Source organism: Amblyraja radiata, chromosome 20, assembly GCF_010909765.2.
Source record: "Amblyraja radiata isolate CabotCenter1 chromosome 20, sAmbRad1.1.pri, whole genome shotgun sequence".
Classification (NCBI taxonomy): Eukaryota; Metazoa; Chordata; class Chondrichthyes; order Rajiformes; family Rajidae; genus Amblyraja; species Amblyraja radiata.
The window spans coordinates 3042920-3056453 of record NC_045975.1 but is presented as its reverse complement, the minus strand read 5'-3'; the positions used below and the strand labels follow the sequence as shown (position 1 = coordinate 3056453).

The following is a 13534-nucleotide window of genomic DNA, read 5'->3' as shown; positions in this document are numbered from 1 at the left end:
AAAATCCATACATTTTTTTAGCAAATAAATAAACAGTGTAACTTGAGCGGTACTTCAGCAGACAAAAGTAGGTAATTAAAATATTGGATTTGAGCTTACATCTTGAATTGTAGATTTCATATCGTTAGGCGTCCATATTAAACTAAGCCTTAAGAACTTAATATTCATAAACCAAGCTCTGGTGCTGGAAAGGCCTCAAGGCTTTCAATTCTGTAATAGTAACCTTGTCAGTAAGGCGTGTTCTGTGCATAAATATGGCTTCTAATCGAAATACATCCTCAGAGAACTCATTAAATAGTCTAATAAACTTAGTACTAACGATTTGTTGGTGTGGTTGAATTAGGGGGATAATCATCCCACCACAACCAGAGAGCAGTTCTGAACTAGTGTCTACCTCATTGGTGACCCTCGGTGACCCCCGGACTATCCTTGATCGGACTTTGCTGGCTTTACCTTGCGCTAAACGTTATTCTGGGTGTGGGAGATTGCAACTGGGCTGCACAATCAAATCAGATCAAATAGAACGTTGTCCTCTCGTTTACAATACAATACCATTTATTTGTCATTTGAACCTCACATGAGGTTCAAACGAAATTTGGTTTCTGCAGGCATACAAGAAAAGAAGCAAGACACACACCAACACAATTTACACAAACATCCATCACAGTGAATCTCCTCCTCACTGTGATGGAAGGAAAAGTCTTGTCTCTCCCCTGCTCTCCATTCTTCTCCCAATGTCAAAGTCAAAGCCCCCGGCGTGCGCTAGCAAGTCCGCGGCCACTTAAAGCCGTGCCGGGCGATGTAAGGCCCTGCTCCGGGTCTTGATGTTGGAGCCCCCAGCGGGCGCTAGCAAGTCCGCGGCCATTTAAAGCCGCGCCGGGCGATGTAAGGCCCCGCTCCAGGTCACTTTCAACCGCGCAATTTAGAACGGAGATGAGGAAACACTTTTTCTCACAGAGAGTGGTGAGTCTGTGGAATTCTCTGCCTCAGAGGGCAGTGGAGGCCGGTTCTCTGGATGCTTTCAAGAGAAAAATCTAGAGTGAAGGTTTAATCCTGACGGAAATTCAGTGGAGCAGCAGACAACAGACAATAAGTGCAGGAGTAGGCCATTCGGCCCTTCGAGCCAGCACTGCCATTCAATGTGATCATGGCTGATCATCCCCAATCAGTACCCCGTTCCTGCCTTCTCCCCATATCCCCTGACTCCGCTATCTTTAAGAGCCAGCATCTGCGTTTATCAGTCTCCACCTTGAAGATACTCAATGATTTTTAGCTCCAACCTTCTGGGTGGAGAATTTCAACAATGTTTGGACTTCTTGAAAGAAGACATTTCCTCCTCATCTCTGTCCTGAGTTATTCTGAAACTAAACACACTGGTTTCAGCGAATCTCACGGGGGAAATATCCTCCTTCAAGCCAGCCTTTCCATCCCAACTCAGAACGGGCCATTCACAGTGTATAGATACATGATAATGGAATAACGTTTAGTGCAGGCAAACTCCAATCAATGATAGTCTGAGGGTCACCAATGATGAAATGTGCAGATAATAGTCAACGAGTCAAGCAGCACGTCTGAGGAGAGAAAAATATAGATTTGAGAAGGATAAAAAATCGATCACTTAACTTAAGAATTTATGTACCATGCAATAGATTTGAAACTGAATATTGATCATAAACAGTAACAAACACCTGTGCGGTTTGGGAATCGGTTGCCCGTTCCGTCCAAGTGTTGGTGATTCCAGAGTGTAGGAAGAAAAGTTAGACAACGCACACCTCCAGATTCAGGGACAGTTTCTTCCCAGCTGTTCTCAAACAACTGAACTATCTTCTCACCAACTAGAGTGTGGTCCTGACCTCCCATCTATCTCATTGGAGACTCTCGCACCCATCTTTAATCGAACTGTACTGGACTTTATCTTACACTATACATTATTCTCTTTATTCTGTATCTGTACACTGTGGACGGGTTTATTTGTAATCATGTGTAGTCTTTCCACTGACTGGTTAGCCCCCATGAGTGTGGTGCTGTGTGTCTAGAAACATAGAAACATAGAAAATAGGTGCAGGAGTAGGCCATTCGGCCCTTCGAGCCTGCACCGCCATTCAATATGATCATGGCTGATCATCCAACTCAGTATCCCATCCCTGCCTTCTCTCCATACCCCCTGATCCCTTTAGCCACAAAGGCCACATCTAACTCCCTCTTAAATATAGCCAATGAACTGGCCTCAACTACCTTCTGTGACAGAGAATTCCACAGATTCACCACTCTCTGTGTGAAAAATGATTTTCTCATCTCGGTCCTAAAATACTTCTCTCTTATCCAATCACAGGGAGAACATACAAACTCCACACAGAGAGTTGTGAGTGTGTGGAATTATCCGCCTCAGAGGGCGGTGGAGGCTAATTCTCTGGATGCTTTTAAGAGAGAGTTAGATAGAGATAGCGGAGTTAAGGGATATGGAGAGAAGGCAGGAACGGGGTACAGATTGGGGATGATCAGTCATGATCGCATTGAATGGCGTTGCTGGCTCGAAGGGCCTAATGGCCTACTCCTACACCTATTGTCGATAGCCAATTTTCTATTGACACAACCCGTAGTCAGGATCGAACCGGGGTCTCTGGCGCTGAGGCAGCAACTCTAACGCTGTGCCACCATGCCACCCTGGGACTACCAGGCATTAGTATGTTCAGCACTGCTTTGCCCTTTACATCAGTATGCTTCTCCCTTAAGTAGAAGTCACTAACTGCCGGCAATGGACTGTAGTTTCCTAGCCAACCCCATGCGAAGTAAGTTTTCCACAATCATTGTTCTACAAACAATTCACTGGATATCTGTTTCCCTCGAATGTTCAGCAGGGAACATTAAATGTCATCTTCTGATGCACCAGAGCTCGTTGGCATTTCTGCATTCTCTCCCCCCCCCCCGCCCCTTCAGTTTTCTCTACGGCTAAATAAAGTTAGATTACCGAAGGATGGCAGAATTCCAATTAGGCAGCTGGGATGCAGAATTTACTCGTCAAACCTTCACAGTAGGCAGAAGCACTAACATTTCCATTAAGTCACCTTCAGGAACAAAAGACAACTTATTCCCCAAGACCTGAGCGGCAGTTTCAGACAGCAGTGCGGAGGAACAGCTGCCTACCCAAGTCAAATGCATCAGCTTCTTGAACATCTTCACAAACTGAGGAAATCTTTTAAAGGTAGCTGGAGAAACTTAGCGGGTGAGGCAGCATAGAAACATAGAAACATAGAGAATAGGTGCAGGAGTAGAGGCCATTCGGCCCTTCGAGCCTGCACCGCCATTCAATATGATCATGGCTGATCATCCAACTCAGTATCCCGTACCTGCCTTCTCTCCATACCCCCTGATCCCTTTAGCCACAAGGGCCGCATCTAACTCCCTTGTAAATACAGCAAATGAACTGTGGCCTCAACTACATTCTGTGGCAGAGAATTCCACAGATTCACCGCTCTCTGTGTGAAAAGTGTTTTCCTCATCTCGGTCCTAAAAGATTTCCCCTTTATCCTTAAACTGTGACCCCTTGTTCTGGACTTCCCCAACATCGGGAACAATCTTCCTGCATCCAGCCTGTCCAACCCCTTAAGAATTTTGTGTTTCTATAAGATCCCCCCTCAATCTTCTAAATTCCAGCGAGTACAAGCCGAGTCTATCCAGTCTTTCTTCTGATCCATCCGTGGAGCGAAGGAATAGGTGACATTTTGGGCCGAGACCCTTCTTCAGACTGAAATCTTTTAGTTTGTTTGATAGATACAGCACGGTAACAGGCCCTTCAGCCCACCGAGTCCGCTCCGACCAGCGATCCCCGCACACTTACACTATCCTACACACACTAGGGACCATCTAAAACTGTGATCACCCTAGTTTTCTTCCACGCACTGAGGGGAATTTACAGAAGCCAATCAACCTTCAAACCTGCACGTCTTTGGAATGTGAGCGGAAACCAGAGCGCCCGGAGAAAACCCACGCGGGTCACAGGGAGAAGGTACAAATTCAGTACAGCTCGGGATCAGGATCGAACTTGGGTCTCTGGTGCTGAGGCAGCAACTCTACCGCTGCCCCTTATTAATTAGAATGGTAAACATTCAGACAGATTACAATAGACAATAGGTGCAGGAGTAGGCCATTCGGCCCTTCGAGCCAGCACCACCATTCAATGTGATCATGGCTGATCATCCCCAATCAGTACCCCGTTCCTGCCTTCTCCACATATCCCGACTCCACTATCGTTAAGAGCCCTATTACTAACTGATATCAGTGTATGATTTTGAACCTGTGTCGGTCGGACAAGACTTTGCAGGACATTGGCTAAATTGCTATGAGATATTTGCAGTTACTCTGATTGGCAATTTGCTACAGAAGCAATCCCTGGTCTTTAATTCCAGGCCAGTAGGGAAGCCATGACTGGTTATTCTAGTCTTTGTCACTGAGGAGTAAATGCGTTTAACATGCGTTCTGCGTGTTATTGAACAATACGAACAATAATTGTGAATGTAGAGCCATCATCTCTTTAAATTGCTGGAGTAACTCAGCAGGTCAGGTGGTGGGTGTATGGAACAAGCTGCCAGAGGAGGTAGTTGAGGCTGGGACTATCCCAACGTTTAAGAAACAGTTAGACAGGTAATAATAATAATGGATGGGATTTATATAGCGCCTTTCTAATACTCAAGGCGCTTTACATCGCATTATTCATTCACTCCTCAGTCACACTCGGTGGTGGTAAGCTACTTCTGTAGCCACAGCTGCCCTGGGGCAGACTGACGGAAGCGTGGCTGCCAATCTGCGCCTACGGCCCCTCCGACCACCACCAATCACTCACACACATTCACACACAGGCAAAGGTGGGTGAAGTGTCTTGCCCAAGGACACAACGACAGTATGCACTCCAAGCGGGATTCGAACCGGCTACCTTCCGGTTGCCTGCCGAACACTTAGCCCATTGTGCCATCTGTCGTCCCGTGGATGGATGGATAGGACAGGTTTGGAGGGATATGGGCCAACCGCAGGCAAGTGGGACTAGTGTAGCTGGGACACGTTGGCCAGTGTGGGCAAGTTGGGCCAAAGGGCCTGTTTCCACACTGTATCACACTATGACACTATGGCTCTTATCTCTGGAGAACATGGTTAGACGGTGTTTTGGATTGCGACCCTTCTCCGGGTCTGAAGAAGAGTCTCGACCCGAAACATCACCCATCCTCGCTCTCCAAAGATGCCGCCCATCCAACTGAGATACTCCAGCACTTTGTGTCTTTTTTCTAAACCAGCATATGCAGTTCCTTGCTTCCCCTTTTACAAAGTTCTCACGTAACGATCTGCTCTCGAGGCTGGGAATAATATTTTGTAGAAAACTCCAGAGATAGATTGTGAAGTGTCCTTGAATAAACGAGACACATTTTATTTGATGACACATATGTGATATGTATAACTCTGAAGCAGACTTCATTAGACATAAAGAATCTCAAATGGGCACAAGAGATATCATCCACTTACCCACGGGTTCAATGCTACTTGATTATTAACATGTATCTAGGTAGAGTGAAAATCCCTCACTGCATGCAGTTCAGTAAAACCTTACACATCTATCAATCAATCAATTTTATTTGTATAGCACATTTAAAAACAACTCACGTTGACCAAAGTGCTGTATATCAGCGCTGGGTCTAATGTGCTACTTACAATGGTACACAGACAATGGTACACAGACCTAACAATACATACATAAACTCAGAGGGCATCAAAAACACTAGGGCGTAGAAATAGGTTTTGAGCCTCGAGTTAAAGGAGTTGATGGAGGGGGAAGTTCTGATGGGGAGAGGGATGCTGTTCCACAGTCTAGGAGCTGCAACCGCAAAAGCGTGGTCACCCCTGAGCTTATACCTGGACCGCGGGATGGTCAGAAGCCCCAAGTCGGCCGACCTGAGGGACCTGGAGGTAGAATGGTGGGTTAGAAGATTTTTGATATGGAGGGTGGGGGGGGGGAAGCCCGTTAAGGGCTTTGTATACGAATAAGAGGAGCTTGAAGTTGATTCTGTACCGTACTGGGTGCCAGTGCAGAGAGGCCAGAATTGGGGTGATGTGGCCCCTTTTACGGGTACCCGTCCGAAGTCTCGCTGCGGCGTTTTGGACCAATTGCAGGTGGGACTGGGATGATTGGCTGATGCCAGTGTAGAGGGAGTTGCAGTAGTCAAGGCGGGAGGAGATGAATGTAAGAGTGTAAGTATTAAAAATAATTTATTTAATTAGGATCATGATACAAAATAAAACCATGGTGACACACCTACCACCATGGGACGACAGATGGCACAATGGGCTAAGTGTTCGGCTGGCAACCGGAAGGTAGCCGGTTCGAATCCCGCTTGGAGTGCATACTGTCGTTGTGTCCTTGGGCAAGACACTTCACCCACCTTTGCCTGTGTGTGAATGTGTGTGAATGTGTGTGAGTGAATGGTAGTGGTCGGAGGGGCCGTAGGCGCAGATTGGCAGCCAAGCTTCCATCAGTCTGCCCCAGGGCAGCTGTGGCTACAGAAGTAGCTTACCACCACCGAGTGTGACTGAGGAGTGAATGAATAATGCGATGTAAAGCGCCTTGAGTATTAGAAAGGCGCTATGTAAATCCCATCCATTATTATTATTATATTACCAAATCACCAAATTATTCAGACACTGATGGGCCTGTCCCACTTCGGCAATTTTTTTCGGCGACTGCCGGGGACTGTCACAGCCGTAGCAGGTCGGCGATAAAACGGGGACCGGACCCTCCACTACAACAATGTCTACAACAACCTACCACCGAGTCGACGTCAAGCTACGGCAAGCTACCGACAACCGACGACCCATTAGGACGTCCACCTACGACCACACCTACGTCCACCCGCCACAAGCTACGACAAGGTACGACAATTCAGTCGCCGGTACCTGTGGCCGGTTGACGTAAGTAGTCGCCAATGGAATTCACCGGTCAGCACCGGCGACAACCTACGACAGCGCCCACGTCAGGAGAAGTCAAGCTACGCTCATTGGCGTCAAACCCACTGTCGTCGAATGTCACAGAAAAGTTTTGAACATTTCAAAATCCAGCGGCGACCAGAAAGACGCTACGACTCTTTGGGCGACTGAGGAGCCGACTCACGACCGTACAGGCGACACCCCAGCGACCATGTGGTGACAGCCTAGTCACCTGTAGTCGCCTATAAAAGGGGGACAGGGGCATGAATTTCCAAACAACTACATTATGTTACAAATATGCTAAATAACTACTGTACAACTATGTCCTTGTCTAACACCACCCAGGCTCGGACGTGACCGCGGTAAAGGGGCAAGCATCTGGCTCGGGCAAAGCCCCCTTCCGCCTGGCGCCGTGACTCGCAGGTGGTCCATATCCCTCCAGACCTGTCCAACCCATGTACCTGTCTAACTGTTTCTTCAACATCAGGATAGTCCCAGCCTCAACCACCTCCTCTGGCAGCTCGTTCGATACATCAACCACACTTTGTATGTCACCATGTTTCCGCTGCCATCTTGTACGCTTCAAGTCCAAAGTTGTTAAAGTGTAGGGTCTTAACTTGGCTGCGTAGGCCCGTTGTCATGGTGACGGCATAGGGCGGGAGTTGCTGGGGCCGGCCTGGCCTGGCGATGTTGTTGGTGTCCTCCATCGCTCCGTGCCTCTTGCAGCTGCCCATCGGAAAAAGGTTAGGGACATTTTCTTCCAAATTTATGTTGAGTTTAGAGATACAGTGCGGAACCAGGCCCTTCGACCCACCGAGTCCATGCCGATCCATGATCCCCGCATATTAACACTACCCCACACACACCAGGGACAATTTTCACATACACCAAGCCAATTACCCCAAAGAAGGGTCTCGACCCGAAACGGCACCCATTTCTTCTCTCCAGAGACGCTGCCTGTCCCGCTGAGTTACTCCAGTATTTTGTGTCTACCTTCCATTAACCTACAAACCTGTACGTCTTTGGAGTGTGGGAGGAAACCAAAGATCTCGGAGAAAACAAACGCATGTCATGGGGAGAACGTACAAACTCCGTGCAAACTCCGTACAGACAGCACCCGTAGTTGGGATTGAACCGGGGTCTCCGTCGCTGCTAGCGCTGTAAGGCAACAAATCTACCGCTGCGCCTACAGTGTGTCCCGTACATTTGTTTACCACTGTTTAACGATGGGAAGACTCAGAGAGCCTGCAGTGCATGCCTGTAGAGTAACATGTGCACTGTAGAGTAACATGTTTGTTTTTATGTTCTTCGATTTGTTTTATGTGGGGGGAGGGTGGGGGAGGGGATCGGGGGAAACTTTTTTTCAAGTCCTTACCTTCCCGGAGATGTGATCAATTTTCGGATCACATTCTCCGGGCTCTGCGGCCGACCATCGCTGGAGCTGGAGGCCTCCTCGGACTGTCGTGAGCCCCACCGCGGGGCGCGGACTTAACATCGGAGCGGATCCCTTGCCTGGGATCGCTCCCACCGCGGCCTGCGGACTTACCATCAAGGGCTCGCAGTCTCGGGAGAGGCCGAGTCGGGAGCTCCAACGCCACAGAAGGTTCGACCAGCCCCGACACGAGGTTCGATCGCCCGGCGCACGGGAGCTGACGTCCCCCCCGATGCAGGAGCAGATCGCCTCGACGCGGAGGGCCTGAACGCCGCCGGCTACGGGAGTTAAGACCGTCCCTTCAACGGGGGCTCGAGGCCCCCACGACCGAGGAAGAACAAAGGGAGAGACATGAACTTTATTTCGCCTTCCATCACAGTGAGGAATGTGTAGGTGTCACTGTGGTGGATGTTCATGTTAAAATGTGTTTTTGAGCGATCTGTTGCTTTTAATTGTATGACTGACCTGGCCAGTGAAATTCCTCGTATGTTGCAAAACATACTTGGCGAATAAAATTTGATTCTGAGTCTGATTCTGTAGAGTAAACATGCACACTGTAGAGTAACATGCGGACTTATGCATGCTGCCGGTCCCGCTAAGTTACTCCACCTCGATGTGTCTATCTTCAGTTTAAACCAGCATCTGCAGTTCCTTCCTGCACACTTATCCAATATCCAGAACACCAGGCAGTACACAGTCAGTGGGCAGTAAGCCAAATAGATTCCTCTTTAATATTTCTCACATCAAACACACTGCACTCATTTTCTATGCACTTTCTTCTTCGGGTTATAGAGATTTAAAGCACAAATCAAGCCATTCAGCCTGTTATGTTGGTGCCAACTCTTGCATCAAGCAATCCAAAATTAATCTCAATTCTCTACTGTATTCGCCCCGAGCCCTCTGCCCATTATCCCACCCCTTTCTGTGTCGTTTGAGAACTTTTGTTTACTGTCAACGTTTCTGTCGGCGGTAAATTCGCTTTAGGCTTCACTGTACCTCAGTACACGTGACAATAAACTAAACTAAAGAAGGGTCTCGACCCGAAACGTTGTCTATTTCCTTCGCTCCATAGATGCTGCCTCACCCGCTGAGTTACGCCAGCATTTTTGTCTCCCATAAACTAAACTAAACTTATTTTCAAATGTCCCTCGCTGCTCCTCCAACCTATACCTTTAATCTTCTCAAATTCTGGATCCTAGCTCATACATAAGGGCCTGTCCCACTTTCACGAACTAATTCACGACCTTTTTTACATTTCATCATGCTAGAAAAAACGCCCCGACCTACTTGATGCCACGAGTACCTACGACCAGCATCACGGCCTCCTACGACCTACCTACGACCTTGTGACGACCATGCTGCGAGTACGAGTACGGCAGAAGTTGTGAATTAGGTGGTGAAAGTGGGACAGGGGCTTTACTATCTCAAGTGTTTATTAACGTTTTTGTAGTTCTCCCTGTGGCTGTATGTCATGTTTTACTCCACAGAGTACTTGTTACTCCACAGGCATCCACTGCAATCTCTCTCAGTCTTCCCATCAGTAAATTGTGGTGAATAAATGCGCTGGGGCATAAATTTGGACAAAAAAGTCCCGACGTTTCTTCTGATTAGCAGCTTCAACGATGTCGCATGTGGGGATCAGTTGGACAATCTTCAACCTCCCCCTCCCATTCCCACACTGACCTCCTCCACTGTCAGAGTGAGGCCCAGCGCAAATTGGAGGAGCAGCACCTCATATTTCGCTTGGGCAGCTTACAGCCCAATGAACATTGACTTCTCTAACTTCAAATAGCCCTTGCTTTCCCTCTCTCTCCATCCCCTCCCATTTCCTGGTTCTCCCACCCGTCTGACTGTCTCCACCTGCATACTATCTCTGTCCCGCCCACTCCCCGACATCGGTCCGAAAAAGGGTCTCGACCCGAAACGTCACCCATTCCTTCTCTCTGGAGATGCTGCCTGTCCCGCTGAGTTACTCCAGCATTGTGTGTCTATCTGGGGCTGAGACCATGCCTTGTATGGGAGAACATCAGCTTCAGCCCTGCAGACATCTTTGCTGCAAATCTTAGCATTGCCAACTTGGTGAAACAGTCAAAAACGCCATAAGCTTCCGGCCAAACTCCATGAGAGAGCATGAAGCATATGGCAAGATTTAGAATACAGTCAAGCACTTTGTTTAGAGATACAGCATGGAAACAGGTCCTTCAGCCCATCCTGTCCACATGCTAGTCCTATGCTATCCCACTTTCTCATCCACTCTCTACACACTAGGGGGCAATTTACAGAGGGGCCGATTAACCTACAAACCCGCACGTCTTTGGGATGTGGGAGGAAACCCACGCGGTCACAGGGAGAACGTGCAAACACACACACACACGCACACACGCACACACGCACATGCACGCACGCACATACACACACGCACATACACACACACACACACGAGCATTGCCACTTTCATTTCACTACACATCTCGTATGTGTATGTGACAAATAAACTTGACTTGACATGACACACACACACTCACACACACACGCACACACACACACACGCACACACACGCACACACACACACTCACACACACACACACACACACACACACACATACACGAGCATTGCCACTTTCATTTCACTACACATGTGACAAATAAACTTGACTTGACTTGACACACACACACACACACACACACACACACACACACACACACACACACACACACACACACACACACACACACGCGCGCGCGCGCGCGCACACACACACACACACACACACACACACACACACACACAGAGGCCGAGGTCGGGATCGGACCGGGGTCCCTGGCGCTGTGAGGCAGCAGCTCTACCCGCCGTGTAATAACAATAATTGGAGATTTAGCTCTTCAGGGCTAAAGGAATCAAGGGATATGGGGAGAAGGCAGGCACGGGTCGATCAGCCATGGGGACGATCAGCCATGATCACAATGAATGGTGGTGCTGGCTCGAAGGGCCGAATGGTCTCCTCCTGCACCTATTTTCTATGTTTCTATGATCCTATTGAATGGTGGTGCTGGCTCGAAGGCTGAATGGCCGACCCCTGCACCTATTCTCTATTTACCGACCTGCAGCTTTGAGCGGTTCTAGCAGATAAACGCGGTGCTGTAGCGGGGATATGCAAAGAAGCGATTGTGTCTCTGAGACTTTTCACAGCGCAGGCAGAATACTGAGGCATCAATTTTTTCTTTTCAATCAGAGATGAAATGAAATCTCTCCAGGAGGCCCTTGAGAAGGAGATCAACGAGGCCACGTTGAAAGCAGAGAAGCAGCAGGCTGGGGTAAGAAGTCACAGACATAATGCGCATGTTTAATTTCTGACTACGGCACTGAAAGCGTAAGAAATACTGCTGGCCGCTGCAACAAAACACTCCGTCTTTGCAGTGTTGCGTGAGTGGGAGATCTCCAATTTAACATCTCAGGTCTGCTGCCGTTACAGATCAACTTCTTAAAGTCTGAGGTGGAAAGGAAGAGCAAGCTGATAAAAGATTTACAGCAAGAGGTAAGAACTGCGCACAGCTTTGCATGACTTGCCGGGGATGCGAACAAAATCCTTCAGGAGCAGGGAAGGAAATTGTCAAAACTGCCAAGTCTGAGTGTAGAATTTCACCAGGCAACATTTCAGTTTTTTTTTTGTTAAATCAAAAATAACTTGTTCAATCACGATACAAAATAATACTCACAAAACAAAACCGGTGGTAACACACCCAGTATTAAGGTTCATTTCTTAAAACAGTTCTCTGGATGCTTTCAAGAGAGAGCTAGATAGGGCTCTTAAAAATAGCGGAGTCAGGGGATATGGGGAGAAGGCAGGAACGGGGTACTGATTGGGGATGATCAGCCATGATCACATTGAATGGCCGTGCTGGTTCGAAGGGCCGAATGGCCTACTCCTGCACCTATTGTCTATTGTCTATTGTCTATTGACAACTCACAATAGGTTAGGTAAACCAACAAAGGCTTTACTGATCATCAGCTGGCGAGAGGAAGAACATTCTTGCTATTGAGAGAGTGCAGCGTAGGTTTACAAGGTTAATTCCCGGGATGGCGGGACTGTCATATGCTGTGAGAATGGAGCGGCTGGGCTTGTACACTCTGGAGTTTAGATGGATGAGAGGGGATCTTATTGAAACATATAAGATTATTAAGGGTTTGGACACGCTAGAGGCAGGAAACATGTTCCCGATGTTGGGGGAGTCCAGAACCATGGGCCACAGTTTAAGAATAAGGGGTAAGCCATTTAGAACGGAGACGAGGAAACACTTTTTCTCACAGAGAGTGGTGAGTCTGTGGAATTCTCTGCCTCAGAGGGCGGTGGAGGTCGGTTCTCTGGATACTTTCAAGAGAGAGCTAGAATGAGCTCTTAAAGATAGCGGAGTCAGGGGATATGGGGAGAAGGCAGGAACGGGGTACTGATTGGGGATGATCAGCCATGATCACATTGAATGGCGGTGCTGGCTCAAATGCACCTATTGTCTATTGTCTATTGTCAAACTCTGTACAGATAGCACCCGTAGTCAGGATCGAACCCGGTACTCTGGCGCTGTGAGGCAGCAACTCTACCGTTTGGAGTTTTGGTGTTTGAGTGGCACAGTGTCGCAGCTGGTCGAGCCGCCAGCTCACAGCGGCAGAGACCCGGGTTCGATCCTGTGCCCGGGTGCTGTCTGTGTGGAGTTTGCACTTTGTCCCTGAGACCGTGTGGGTTTCCTCCGGGTGCTCCGGTTTCCTCCCACATCCCAAAGACGTGCGGGTTTGCAGGTTAATTGCAAATTGTCCCTAGTGTGTAGGGAGTGGGTGAGAACGTGGGATAGCATGGAACTAGTGTGAACGGGTGATCGCTGGTCGGCGTGGACTCGGTGGGCTGAAGGGCCTGTTTCCACGCTGCACGTCTAAACGCTAGAGGTATCAAAAAAAAAGGACATTTACAGATATAATTGATCACTTTATTTGGACTCAACCTTTAGTCGTTCTGTATGAGTCTAAAACCAGATATTATGCATCTGAAGCTGACAGTTTTCAAAACCAGCTAAAAGGATCAGGAAGGATTTTGAAAATTGAAAGAAAGTTTAAGAATGCAAAGCCAGAAGGTTTAGATCAGGAT

The 13534-nt window shown here is 48.2% G+C and overlaps 1 protein-coding gene across 2 annotated transcripts in view; it reads left to right on the top strand.

Annotated features, from left to right (window-relative positions):
* luzp2 (leucine zipper protein 2) overlaps positions 1–13534 on the top strand; it is a 185933-nt gene that overhangs the window by 122252 nt on the left and 50147 nt on the right. For both annotated transcript variants that reach the window (XM_033038646.1, XM_033038645.1), the window contains exons 4-5: positions 11633–11714; positions 11873–11935. In XM_033038646.1, coding sequence (XP_032894537.1) covers positions 11633–11714; positions 11873–11935 — 145 coding nt within the window. The remainder of the gene's footprint in view (positions 1–11632; positions 11715–11872; positions 11936–13534) is intronic.